This window comes from Microcebus murinus, chromosome 8 (genome assembly GCF_040939455.1).
Source record: "Microcebus murinus isolate Inina chromosome 8, M.murinus_Inina_mat1.0, whole genome shotgun sequence".
NCBI lineage: Eukaryota > Metazoa > Chordata > Mammalia > Primates > Cheirogaleidae > Microcebus > Microcebus murinus.
Window position 1 is genome coordinate 49847884 of NC_134111.1, and position 12884 is coordinate 49860767.

The 12884-nt window shown below is 40.8% G+C and overlaps 1 protein-coding gene across 2 annotated transcripts in view; it reads right to left on the reverse strand.

The window, feature by feature from the left end:
* Positions 1 to 11966: 11966 nt before the first annotated feature.
* Positions 11967 to 12884, reverse strand: part of METTL8 (methyltransferase 8, tRNA N3-cytidine) — a 77848-nt gene continuing 76930 nt past the window's right edge. For both annotated transcript variants that reach the window (XM_012781925.3, XM_076005650.1), the window contains one exon: positions 11967 to 12260. In XM_012781925.3, the coding sequence (XP_012637379.1) occupies positions 12070 to 12260 (191 nt within the window). In that variant the 3' untranslated portion in view covers positions 11967 to 12069. The remainder of the gene's footprint in view (positions 12261 to 12884) is intronic.

A 12884-nucleotide genomic window follows, 5' to 3' on the forward strand; every position in this document is an offset into this window, starting at 1 on the left:
TGAATCATCCCCAGGCATTATTCTAGCACTTGATGTGCACTATCTTCAGTTTTTGCAACAATCTTCAGGTAAGCATTCTCTCTGTTTTATAGTTGAGGGAATCGGAAAATTTAAGTGTCTTGCTTAAGGTCATACAACCAGCAATAGTGAAGCTAGAACTGATATCTAAAGTGGGTCCTATGTTTCTTTTCTGAGAACACTTTTCACCTGTTTTTACCTAGGAATGATCATTCTTTTCTTCTAGCATGCTTTTATTTTAGAGTAAATAAGTAAATAAATAAAAGGAAAAATAACCATCAGGACCCTTGGTGAGAGCTAGGTGGTGAGGTATGGTTTAGTGTGCTTGACACAGCCAATTGTATGAAAAGCAACTGAACACCTGGACCAAAGCAACCAGGGAAAAGCAACTAAACACCTGAACCAAATATTTTCTAGGTGCAAGAGCCCAGGTCCTGGTACTGCATATCCTAAGGTGAAGAGAGACAATGAAGTTCAGGAGGCAAAGCAGGACAAATACTCTGATGTAAATTTTTAATCGAATCCCTGCGGTCTAGAACAAATCAGCGGAAACTGTGGGTGGATTCTGGTCTGTAAACTGTTTTATTACCAGTCTGTGACAAGGTAATGAAATGGAGTAATTTCACATCTATTAAATCTAAAAAAAATCTCGGGCTTGTATTTGTCTATCTTTACTTTTTCCTATTCATCCCCTCACTCCCACAATCTAGAACAGAGCCTGACATGTAGCTGATGATGTAGCTGGTACTCCCCGGTTGGCTGGTGGGTAATCAGGAGGGATTGTGGGCAATGGCAAGACCAGGAAACAAAATGGCAGGAACTGGAGTATATCTTCATTTTTTAATTTTCTAGTAATTCATCTTTACTGTGCTTTACAAAAGTGTTGGTCTGGGCCGGGCGCTGTGGCTCACGCCTGTAATCCTAGCTCTTGGGAGGCCGAGGCGGGCGGATTGCTCAAGGTCAGGAGTTCAAAACCAGCCTGAGCTAGAGCGAGACCCCGTCTCTACTATAAATAGAAAGAAATTAATTGGCCAACTGATATATATATAAAAAATTAGCCGGGCATGGTGGCGCATGCCTGTAGTCCCAGCTACCCGGGAGGCTGAGGCAGAAGGATCACTCGAGCCCAGGAGTTTGAGGTTGCTGTGAGCTAGGCTGACGCCACGGCACTCACTCTAGCCTGGGCAACAAAGCGAGACTCTGTCTCAAAAAAAAGCCAGATATTCATATAGAGTCAGTGTAGAAATGGTGTTAGGTAGAGTTGCTAGTCCCCCTAGCCATTTATTTAGCAGCCTAGGAAAGGTGTTAATGTAGTTGGGTTCCCAGAATAAGTCACTGGTTATAACTTTGGAAATTCCTTTTGTTTGCAGTTTCCAGCATTCTAATCATGTACTGTGTCAAGCCATTCCCTGCAGATTCCATCTATCACGAAGGCAAATGTTTGCAGACCAGAAAAGCTGCCTTGGGCTTGTAGGTAAATGTTGAAGAACCACTGACAGTGAATCTTTCTGAGCAGACTACTACTCAGCAAGTGACAAAGGGACAAAGTAGAGTTCACTCCACACAGCTCTAGCCTCGGTATATGTGGAATAGACCCAGCACTTATAGATGGCTTAAGTAATTCCCACCCCTGTTGTTTCTTGCCATGTGGAGGAACAGCAACTGACAAAAGACTTCTAGTCTCCTTAGTACCACCCTCCTAATTTTGGGGGGAAATGGAGAAATGGAGTGAAGGTGGGGGATGACTTAAGCCTGTGTAACCTAGCCCTTCTTCACTCTTTCTCTTAGAGGAAAGTATGCTGTAAATGATAAGGAAGATCCTCATCAAGTTAATACCATGTTTCCCCGATAAAGACAGGGTCTTATATTTATTTTTCCTCAAGAAGACACCCGAGGGCTTATTTTCAGGGGATGTGTTATTTAAGTACGGTACAACAATCTACATTTATTCAAATATAGTTAAGTCGTCTTCTTCTGGAACATCATCATAACCCTCCAAACCCTGAATTCCATCCTGAATTTCTCACAACTCTATTTCCTTTAGAACCACTGGCCCCAATCTCTCATGTGGAGCAACAGAGCTCTCATGGGACAGATGAGAAGGGCTGCTTGTCTTCTGTACCGCTCTGTGACGAAATGCATGGGTTGTGCAGATGCGCTGTGTAGCCACACGGGTCACTAGTTCTTATTTTCCGGGTAGGGCTTACATTGCTCAAATGCTTAGAAATCCTGCTAGGGCTTATTTTATGGATAGGTCTTATTTTCGGGGAAACACGGTACTAACCTATTACCTGGCTTCTGCAATCATGCTTATGTATTGAATCAGCCACCTGAGACCCTCGGACCACTCCAACCTAATAAAAGTGGGAAAAACCAGGTAGACAGGGCTCAGAATTTGGTGGCGAGACTCCTCTGAGCCCGCCCAGGAATAAACCTTGATTCCCTGACTCTCCGTGTGCCACTGGGTTTGTCCTCGAAACTACCTGCTGTAACCCTTGCGGTAACATTTTGGGAACGGTTACACTGGGAAACTGCTGCACTGGCCCCTTGAAGCCACCGTTCAGGGAATGGTGCCGTGGCTGGCGGGACCTCAGCTACAGAAGGAAACGGGCGCCAACTGCCATTTTGTGGAATATCTTCACTCCTCAGGAGTTCCTGAGGCTCACAGGGTCCAAACTCGCCCGGACACACCCGAGGGACGGACAAATCAAATCAGGTATGGAGGCATTGGACCAGGTAAGGTCCCTGGACCCCTCTGAGTCAAGCCTGTGAGATGACGGAAGAAGAGCGTGATCACCTCCTGAGTGCAGGGAATTCCCAGGGTGGGAATGTGGAACCTCTGCCTGTCTGAATGAGTGAGTGAAGAATGAGTGAGGGTGACTGTTTGGTTCCAGCGCGACAGCTACGGAACCTGAGTGGGTCCTCACCTGTGGTTCTGTGGCCACCTCGTATGGCATAATGGTGATTCACTCCCCTCAACGGAGCGACCAGGCCTGGGGTTTATATGGGACACCTTAGAGTTCGAGACCAGCCTGAGCAAGAGCAAGACTTCGTCTCTACTAAAAAAATAGAAAGAAATTAGCTGGACATTAAAAGTACATAGAAAAAATTAGCCAGGCATGGTGGCACATGCCTGTAGTCCCAGCTACTTGAGAGGCTGAGGCAGGAGGATCGCTTGAGCCCAGGAGTTTGAGGTTGCTGTGAGCTAGGCTGATGACACGGCACTCTAGCCTGGGCAACAGAATGAGACTCTGTCTCAAAAAAAAAAAAAAAAAAAAAGACCCTATCTCTACAAAAAAGTTAAAAATAAAAAAATTAGCTGGGCATGGTGGTTCTAACCTGTAGTCATAGCTACTGCAGAGGTTGAGGTAAGAGGATCACTTGAGCCCAGGAGTACGAGGTTAAAGTGAGCTATGATTGCACCACTGCACTCCAGCCTGGGCAACACAGCAAGACTCTGTCTCTGAAAAAAACAAAGAGAGTTAGTCCTCGGTTCTGACTCAGCTTCTAAAGTCTTTTAATTTCCTTTAGTTCAAAGTGCTCAGCATGCCAAAAATACCATACTCCAGGGTATTGTTTTCTGAGCCCCAATACTTTTACTAGCTATCTGTGGTATAACTGTATTTCAGGTAAGCAGAAAAAAGCTCATGGCCTCTGTAGTCTTCCTATTTCCAAAGCTCAGCTAGGGCTTTTTCTTTGGTTCTTTTTCTGAGCTTAGGCAGGGGACATTTAAGCTCACAGTTCAGAGATTCAATTACAAGTCACTCTTGCTACAATCTTTCCTGATCTTGCATTTTTCTTAGGGTCACTGGAGCAGTATTTGGCTAATGTGCCTGTGAACACTGCCGACTCCCCCTAAGGCCAGAGCACTACTTGCTTCTGCTGGTAGCCTTTCCTGCTGGTGACTGACTGTGTCCAACTGAGTTTTAGAGGACTGACTGCCGCTGGATTCCTTGTCACCATATTGACATGGTATACTTCCTCAATTGGACCTTGCCTGTGCCAACAATAACTTTGTCTTTGTATGAATATGATATTTTACTTGCCATATTATATTAGAGATTAAGTCCTTAAGAAAGTCAATACCCATCCTTGATGTAGTTAAGATCTTTGCCAGTGTTTTCTACTTTCGTTCTACTTATCATTCAACTTTCTTAGCCCAAACATTTTTTAATGTAAAAAAAATGCATTAATACAGTACAGGCTTCAGGTTTAGAAAGCCTGTCTTTAGAAAGTTACTGACCTCAAAACAAATTATGAATAAATTCCCCAAAGTAGGATGAACTAAGAGTAATTTATATTCATATATAAACACAATTATAATATAGATACAGCTGCATAACTAGAATGAAATGTAATATAAATGTGCCAAAGAGAAGAAATCATAGAAGATGTACAAAACTTACATGAAACAAGAAAATATTCAACTATGTATTAATAATAACCAAAGCTTCATTAACTTGGCAGTCTTGGGAATCTAAAAAGTGAGGTAGCCCAAGCCAAATTCCTGTAGTGTTACAGTTCCTCCTGTACCAGCCCAGGCAATTAGCAATGAAATCGGAGTAGGGGTAAGCCCTGCATGTTTTGAGTAGTGTGTCAGACAGGTGAAAAACAGCAAAGAGGTAATTCTTTATTCTTGAGAGCTTCCTTGTACAAATGATTAGCTTCTGCATGCAGTTGGAGGAGAAACAACCTAATTAAAATGTCTTTATTTATTTAGAGACAGGGTCTTACTCTGTTGCCCAGACTGGAGTACAGTGGCATGATCATAGCTCACTGTAGCTTTGACCTCCTGGGCTCAAGTGATCCTCCTGCCTCAGCCTCCCCAATCACTGGGATTACAGGCATGAGCCACCCACCAGCTCCTAAAATGTCTTTTAAACCCTGCACAAGCCTGAGGCGGGAGGATTGCTTGAGCCCAGGAGTTTGAGACCAGCCTGGGCAACATGGTGAGACCCCTGTCTCTAAAAAAATAAAATAAATAAAAAAATTTTTAACAGTCTAAGCTATATGACTATACATTAAAGCTTTGAGGAATGGGAAAAAGAAAAAAAAATCTATAAGGAAAACATCAGCTTATTTCCCCAGGGAATGAACCGAACTTCATTCTCATTCCAGCATGGGGCTGCTGGGCACTTGGCGCCTTTCACTCTGGGTAGAAAACAAGTCCCTGAGTTGCTACTGAGCCAAACTTTAAAGGCCAGTCAGGAAATGAGCAGCACTCCCAAATGGGAGAGACTGGATGAATGTTTTTTTTCTAAAGTAAACAAAAGATCTGCAAAAGTATTTCCTTGCACTATTTGGCAAGAGAAAGAAGCACCTGGAGAGTGAGTTAGGAAGAGAAAGCATATAAGAAATGGGAGTAAAACAAGGATAGTTATAATGAAGCTTTGTCTCCCTAATCTCCAGAGCCCAGGTGTTCTATTAGGAAACCAAGCTGCAAATGAGGAGACACTCAGAGAGCTGCTTGATTAAGAATACATTCATGGGAAGGATAAACAGAATACTTTTCTGAATCCTGAATTTCATCTTTCATTTGGATTTCTAAAAAAAAAAAAAAAAACCTTGAAAAATATCTTCTAGGAAGTCAAAGGAAAATGTAAATATTAAAATAAAGGAGGGCTGTGAAGGAAGAAGTATGAGCAATGAGAAAAGCAATTATCCTTGGAGGCAGAAATTTCTTTCTTGCTTCAGTGCAGCATGTGACGCCGGCAATTTCAGCCATTCTCTTTCAGGTGATTTTCAGTGAGTTCCAAATGCTGCTTGGGGGGACGCTGTTTCAGTTCGCCTGAGGGAGCAGGGCACAGCTAAAGAGGTAGGGAGAGCTACCACATTCTTCAGCGGAGCAATCTGTTCAGCGAGATAGCCTCAGGAGGAAGACAAGTTACTCTCAGGAGGCAGAAGGTGAGAGAAATGAGGCAGCAATTACATGGTGTTGCTAGTACTAAGTACATTGCATTAAAAAAAAATTTTTTTTAAACCCACTAATGCGATGGACTCAGCAGTATCTCTTCATTAATTTTTGGAAGTCATACCATTTTAGTGCTTTTTTCCCCAGTGAAAAAGCCTTAAAAGCCCAAAGGGTGACAGCCCTTCCCCAACGTTTGTTTTTTTTCTAAACAACCAATACTTGATATATAAAGATTAACTGAGGAAAAAATTAATCCCTGCCTTTTCTTCAATGAACTAGGAAGTGTCACAAAAAGGAGTAATGGATCGAAAAACATTGCCAAAGAATTTTTGTAAGCATAACAAAATTCAGTTTTCCTGGACCAAACCTCATCAGCCCAAGTAAGAGAGATGGATGCTTGGGGCTTTTTAGAAGGCAATCAGAGGCTCATTTTATTTGATAGGCAAAATCTGATGGAAGCGTTTTTTTTTTTTTTTCCCCCTGGGGCCCAGGCTCTGCTCTACCTGCTGGAAAAAATCAAAGATAAAGACCCAGATCACTGGGATGCCAAGGACACAGCTACTTGGACACTGTTTGTGACTATTTGAAGTCAATGTGTTCCTATTGATTTTTTCCCCCTCTTTATGTAAGGTTAACGTGTATTTATTCATTCAGCTGCCTCTAGCTGTTCTTTTCTAAAGGTTAAGTGGTTGTGAAACCACAGGCACAGTAGAATCAAAAGTTGTTTTAAACTTTTGGCCAAGTAGTAGTGCCTGGTAGATTACCTCTGACGAGCTCCAGGGGCAGCTGAGGGTGGGCTCTCTGACTATCTGGGGGTTTCAATGGCTCCATCCATCTCATGCCAACCTGACTTGTGGGACTTAGGGTTCCTGTGCTCTGAGACACTTGGAGATGATGCTCAAGAGAGCTGTGCTCTGCGGCCTCCTGGGCCCCTCCTGCAGGTGCACTTGCTGTTTCAATTTGATGCTATTTTTCTTACCCTCTGTAGGAACTCACACAAAGAACTATTATTACTTGCTTGTTGCTGCATGTTGCTGATTCATACTCAAAGGAAAAAGTAATTTTGTCTTCAACACCTCTTCCCTGTCATTTAAGGCATATGTTAATGAAAGACAGATTTTGGCATCCACTCTCCTCTGTAGCTCTGAGGCCACAATATAGACTCATTATAAATGAAGACCCAACTGTTATTTTACTTCTATTTATATTTATAACTACACTAAAGCCATCTTGCAGGTACTTTTGTGCCTATTAAATCCCAAACCATATTCCAAGAAATGCTCAACATTTCATGCCCGAATTGGTATTAATGTGGCATTAATGTACATACAAGGTTTTAAATAGAGATGTTTTCACTCATATTTTATTACTGACACCTCCTGATTTCACATATTTTAGATTATGCTAGAGCTGAATCCTTTTGAAGACATTTTAAGGGCTTTTTCCCCCCCTTGCAGTACAGCATGGTTTTTTTTTCTTCAAGTAAGGAGTATGCAAGTGATGAGCGCTCTGCAAGGAGGGGTGCCAAGTGGAAGGCTGAAGCCTGGAGGGGGTGGGGCGGAGCAGAACCAGGCATAGGCAGAATGCTGAAAAGAACTGATTGAAAGCTTTTTGCTTTGTCATTCCTCTCGGTTCCTTTCCCCTTCCTTCCCAATTTATAACTTTGGACAAGTGCAACCTATTTATTTCACAGAATGACTAGATCTAGAATGCACCCTAACCTTGAAGGTCATCTGAATCCCTTGCTGTAGTTCTCCGCTTGATTAGATTGCTCTCTTTCTTCTCTACCACCTTTCCCGGCAGCATCTGAGCCTATCACTTAAACATGCAGCAAGGAGAGTAGAGGTTTTAGAATCAGAAAGTTCTGGGTCCAAATTCTGGCCTCCCCCCCCCTACTTACTAGCTGTGATAGCGCAGGCAAGTTAACCAACAACTCAGAGCCTCAGTCTCGTTTGCTAAGTGTTTATCATAAAATCGAATAGGAGTTTGAGGATTAAATGAAGTAACCTGCATGGTACATAGAAAACTTAGCACTCAGACCTAAATTCAGAATAGCTAAGCGGCTCAATAGTAAGTAGGACCCATGCTTCCTGTCTGACTCCGAGGCAATACTTTTTCTGATACTGTCTTTCTCACCATGTCTCATAAAACCATTGAAAAAGTATCTGTTGCTGGAGTACTCTGTGTGCTGCCGTGTAGACCGTAAATGCTGTTATCAATAACAACACCTCACTTATATTGAATGCTCTAGAATTTACAAGGCACTTTCACAAGTGGGGAAAATCCCCAAGCCAACGTGTAGTCTACCGATGACTAATAGAGGCAGGAAGTAGGAGCAGAGGCTTTGAAAGAGGTCCATTAGCGATGCAAATGTGAAGTTATCTGCACTTGTGAGGAGCATAATAAACATCTAACCCAATTAGAAGTAACAATGCGTGATATATTCAGGCTTCCGAACTTTGATGAGTTGGAAAACTGTAGAAATATAGCATTAGAGTTTTAGGGCAAGGATTTAACCCGTTTGAAATTTAACAATTCAGATGTTTCCTATGGCTTTATGTTTTGCCCCAAGAGGGCAGTGATTTGCATATGGGTGAATTTTTATGTACAAACTAGAGAATAGCCATGACTTAGAATTACATAATGGTAGAAACCGGGATTTGTTCACAATTTGGAGACAAAGTATATGGACCCGAGACAGGCAAAGCAAATAAATTCTCAGAAGAAGTCAATGTTAAATGATTGTTTCAGTACAGACAAATATACCTAATGCAAAACTTTTAATAATAGAAACTGTTATCTTGACTTTCTCACAACCTTTGGAAATAGTTCTTCACGTGTGAGAATTTTCACATTTGGACAGCGCTCAAGAGTAAATTTTTAGAAATGGAGAAAAATGGAGGGTGCATTTTTAATATATTTCACTGTTTCTATATTGTAGGAAGATGAAGGAATATACCTTTTTGCTGTTAGAAAGAAAATGATCCTTTTGAAATTCAGCTCTCTCAGAAGATGAATTTTGAAATATCAAACTCTGCCTAACCAACTGGTTCTAGCTTTATGGATGTGAGGGGGAAAATTAGAATTTCATGCAGTTATCAAATATTTTAAAGTAATACCCAAGCAGATACATTTGCTACACTTTATGATTTCTTAACACCTATAGGCAAAATTCCAAATAGGTCTTTCCATTTTCTTCCTCTGCCAAAATCTACATTTCTGTCTAACAGCAAACCCTAAACAGGAGGTTGATTCAGGTAGGCTAAGAGAGCGAAAGGCTGACCAGACAGGCAGAAGACACTGATGGGAATGGCCCTGGTGCGCAGCCATGTGGAATAGGAGGGCTCTGCTGGCCAGAGCCCAAAAGAGACCAGTTTGTGTCTCACAGTCCAAATTTGGTTGATATATTTTTGAAGCTTCTAAAGGTTAACTCACATGCTGCAATACATTATAGAAAGACACGAAGCCGAATTTTACTGTGCTAGTCAAGAGGCTGGCTTGAATCTGCTATTTAGAACTGAGAGAGACAGTACAATTTACATGTGTGAGAATGTGAGAATAATTTTACCTTCTGTTGTTTTTTAAAACCACCTTGGGCCATGATTTTTAAATTCAGACACAAGGAGATCTTCTGGGGTTCCCATAGCAACATTAACTTATCTAAACTGCCCTTATTGTATGTAATACTTTCATTACTAGTTTGGCTTTTAAATATATTCTTTAGTTATGAAATACAACTGAGTTAGGAGTCTCAGGGAAATTTTAACTTTTACATTTACTGACTTATGCATGTGTAAATGGAAATCTTAATAACTGGCCTTCTGAGGACTTGCTACCAAGGGAAGTTCATGCAAAAACCTTTATGTGGTCTTCCTTGCCACTGATCTTTGACTTCACTCCATTCTATAGAAAACTCCTTTATCAATCTCTCTAAATACATTTATAACACACCATGTCTAGGATAAAACAGAAACAAACCGAACGCAGATTGTCCCAGTTTGGAGATAAAAAGTCAAGATACCTGCTGTTCCAGGCTGTCTGTAAGCTAACCCTCTGCCTATCCTTTCTCCACATTTCCTCATCATTAATGTCCCACACCAAAAAGACTTGTCTTCTTCTCTCTGTCTTCTGAGAAGGTATGTTCAAGGCCTAGCCTCAGACTCTCCTTCCCCCAGAAGCCTGATTCTCCCCCCATTCTCTTTCAGAGCTGATCTTTCTCTTTGGAGCTACTATTTCTGTTGCTACCATCACTGATATGATGTGTTGGCTATGATTGGGCAGCATCTCTCCCCACCTTTTTTGGTAACAGTGTCCTGATTTTCCTTTGAAGAACGTTTCCATTTCATACATTTTGGTGACACCATCAATTAAGCTGCCCTGCCTCAGCCTGTCAAGAGATGAATCCATGACCCAAGTTGGACCAATCATGTTCTTCCAGAAAATTGAATTTTAAGTGAATTCAAAAAAGGAAAAATAGTAGGAACTGAATTATTCCAATGGTGGTCCTTTCAAGAGATTGTTCATTTCTTCCAGATTTCTGTGGCTCATAATCAAAGTCCACTAGGTGGTAAGTTCCCCATTTGAGTACTTGATTGTATATTAGATTATGCTTTAGAGGTTTGGGATATGTACATTTTGCTTTGCCAGTTAGATCCTATTTATGCTCCCTGAAGAGAGGGTTGATGCTTCATTGACTGTATTATTCAGCACAATGTAAGTACTCAGTAAATATTATATAATGAATAAAAAACCAATCTTAAAAACTCTGTTTTACAAGGCACAATTTGCAAGCCATCTTATGTCCCCTCCCCCTTTTTTTTGAGACAGAGTCTCACTGTTGCCCGGGCTAGAGTGCCATGGCATCAGCCTAGCTCACAGCAACCTCAAACTCCTGGACTCAGGCGATCCTTCTGCCTCAGCCTCCTGAGTAGCTGGGACTACAGGCATGTGCCACCATGCTGGGCTAATTTTTTCTACATATTTTTAGTTGGCCAATGAATTTCCTTCCATTTTTAGTAGAGACAGGGTCTCGCTCTTGCTCAGGCTGGTCTCAAACTCCTGATCTCGAGCAATCGGCCCGCCTCGGCCTCCCAGAGTGCTAGGATTACAGGCGTGAGCCACCGCGCCCAGCCTAACTTATGTCCTTTTTAAGGTATGAGGGTAAATAAATTTTTAACTGTTAAAATTTAAGAATTTTCTTAAGTATGACAGTTGTCTTCAAGAGAGCTTATAACAACGTGTACATCTAAGAATAGCCTGAAAATAATGTTAGCATGGGGCCACTTCCCCAATTTTGAGAAAGGAAAGAGAAACTAAAATTGTATTTCAGACATCAGTCTCTGAATTTAAAAGAAAAAAATGGCTGGCTACTAGAGCCTCATGCCTGTAATTCCACCACATTGGGAGGCTGAAGCAGGAGGATCACTTGAGGCCAGAAGTTTGAGGTTGTAGTGAGCTATGATGACACCATTGCACTCTAGCTGGGCCAACAGTGTGAGACCCCATCTCAAAAAACCAGACCAAACAAACAAAACAACAACAACAATAAAACCACTTTGGGGAAAACAGACAACAACAAAACAAAAAGCAATACATCTTGATCTTAGGCTTATTACAGCTTTCCCTGGAAACAAGGCGTGGTGCTTCTGTGCCATCAGATGACAATGGGGAGAGTTTGACTGTGTTTGGGAACTGGTTTACTAAACCTCATATGAAAATAAAGTAGATAATTTTTTTATTATTATTTTATTTTATATCTTTTTTCTTTTTTTTTCTTTTTAATCCAAGATGAGCACACCAGCAGAGATAATTTTTTTAAAAAATGGCAAGCTATGGTTTCTGAAATTTTTCTCAATTATATCAGTAATTTAATTGAATAATTATAAAATCCAAGGAGCAAGCAAAATGATTAAATGTAATAAACACAAACAAGCTTGGGCATATCAAGTTTTCAAAACACAGAAAAAGGCACACTCTTCCAAATCACTTACACGTGCTTAAAAATGTACAAAAGAGCTCACCTATGATAAAACAGTAAGAAATATAAATCATCTTTTTATTGTCTTTTGAGAAATGAAAGATTTGTAGGAGTCTTTAAATAATATAGTCCTCTAGTTTTACACCTTAACATAGTACATAGTTCAGTCATGACAAAGGAGTGAAAATACCAATTTGGAGCTATTTTGAGTCCAGTGCAATGGTTTCTGGAATTTGCCTTGAACCCACACTCGGTGCATTTTCACTTGTTTTTTCCTATTAACTTGCAAGCGACGATCAACCAGATTTTGCTTTTCATCTAAACCGGCCTTGCAGAACATATTGTGGACTTCCCCTGTGAGACAAAAATGGCAATCAAAGATATGACATGTGACTAGGTATGGGGGAGGTCAGGAACAATGGAACATTGATGGAATGACTGATGATCTAAATTTCATTTATACCAAGAAACACCCACTAGTACAACTTGGTGTATTTTTATGAAATAGAAGAAACCCACTTTGTTTCACAGGTTTCCTTCACCAAGTGTAAGCAGGCTAACACAGCAGGCATAAACAGATATACAAAACTATTGGTTGCAGTTTTCAATAGTTTGAAAGGTGTCCCCTTTCTGAGTTTCTGTTGGTTTACAGAGACTCAAAATGGTAGATTATAAAAGTACTCACATAAATTTGGGGAAATCCTTGAATGCAGGATTCATTTGATACTGTCAGAAATGCTTTTTTAAAATGAGAAATTGATAAGAGATAAGTAATTTTCTACAGACTTATGAAATAAAATCCCCTCCTTTGGCTGTGGCATATCATCAATTTTTTTCACATCTGGGCTAACAGTATCTCCAAAATAGAACAGGCTGCAACTTCATTTAAGTAGGAAGGTGAAACAAGTAATTCTTTAAAGCAGTTTTAACTGGAAAAAGATTAAAAGGCAAAAAGGCTATTTTCAAGCTTTTATGTAG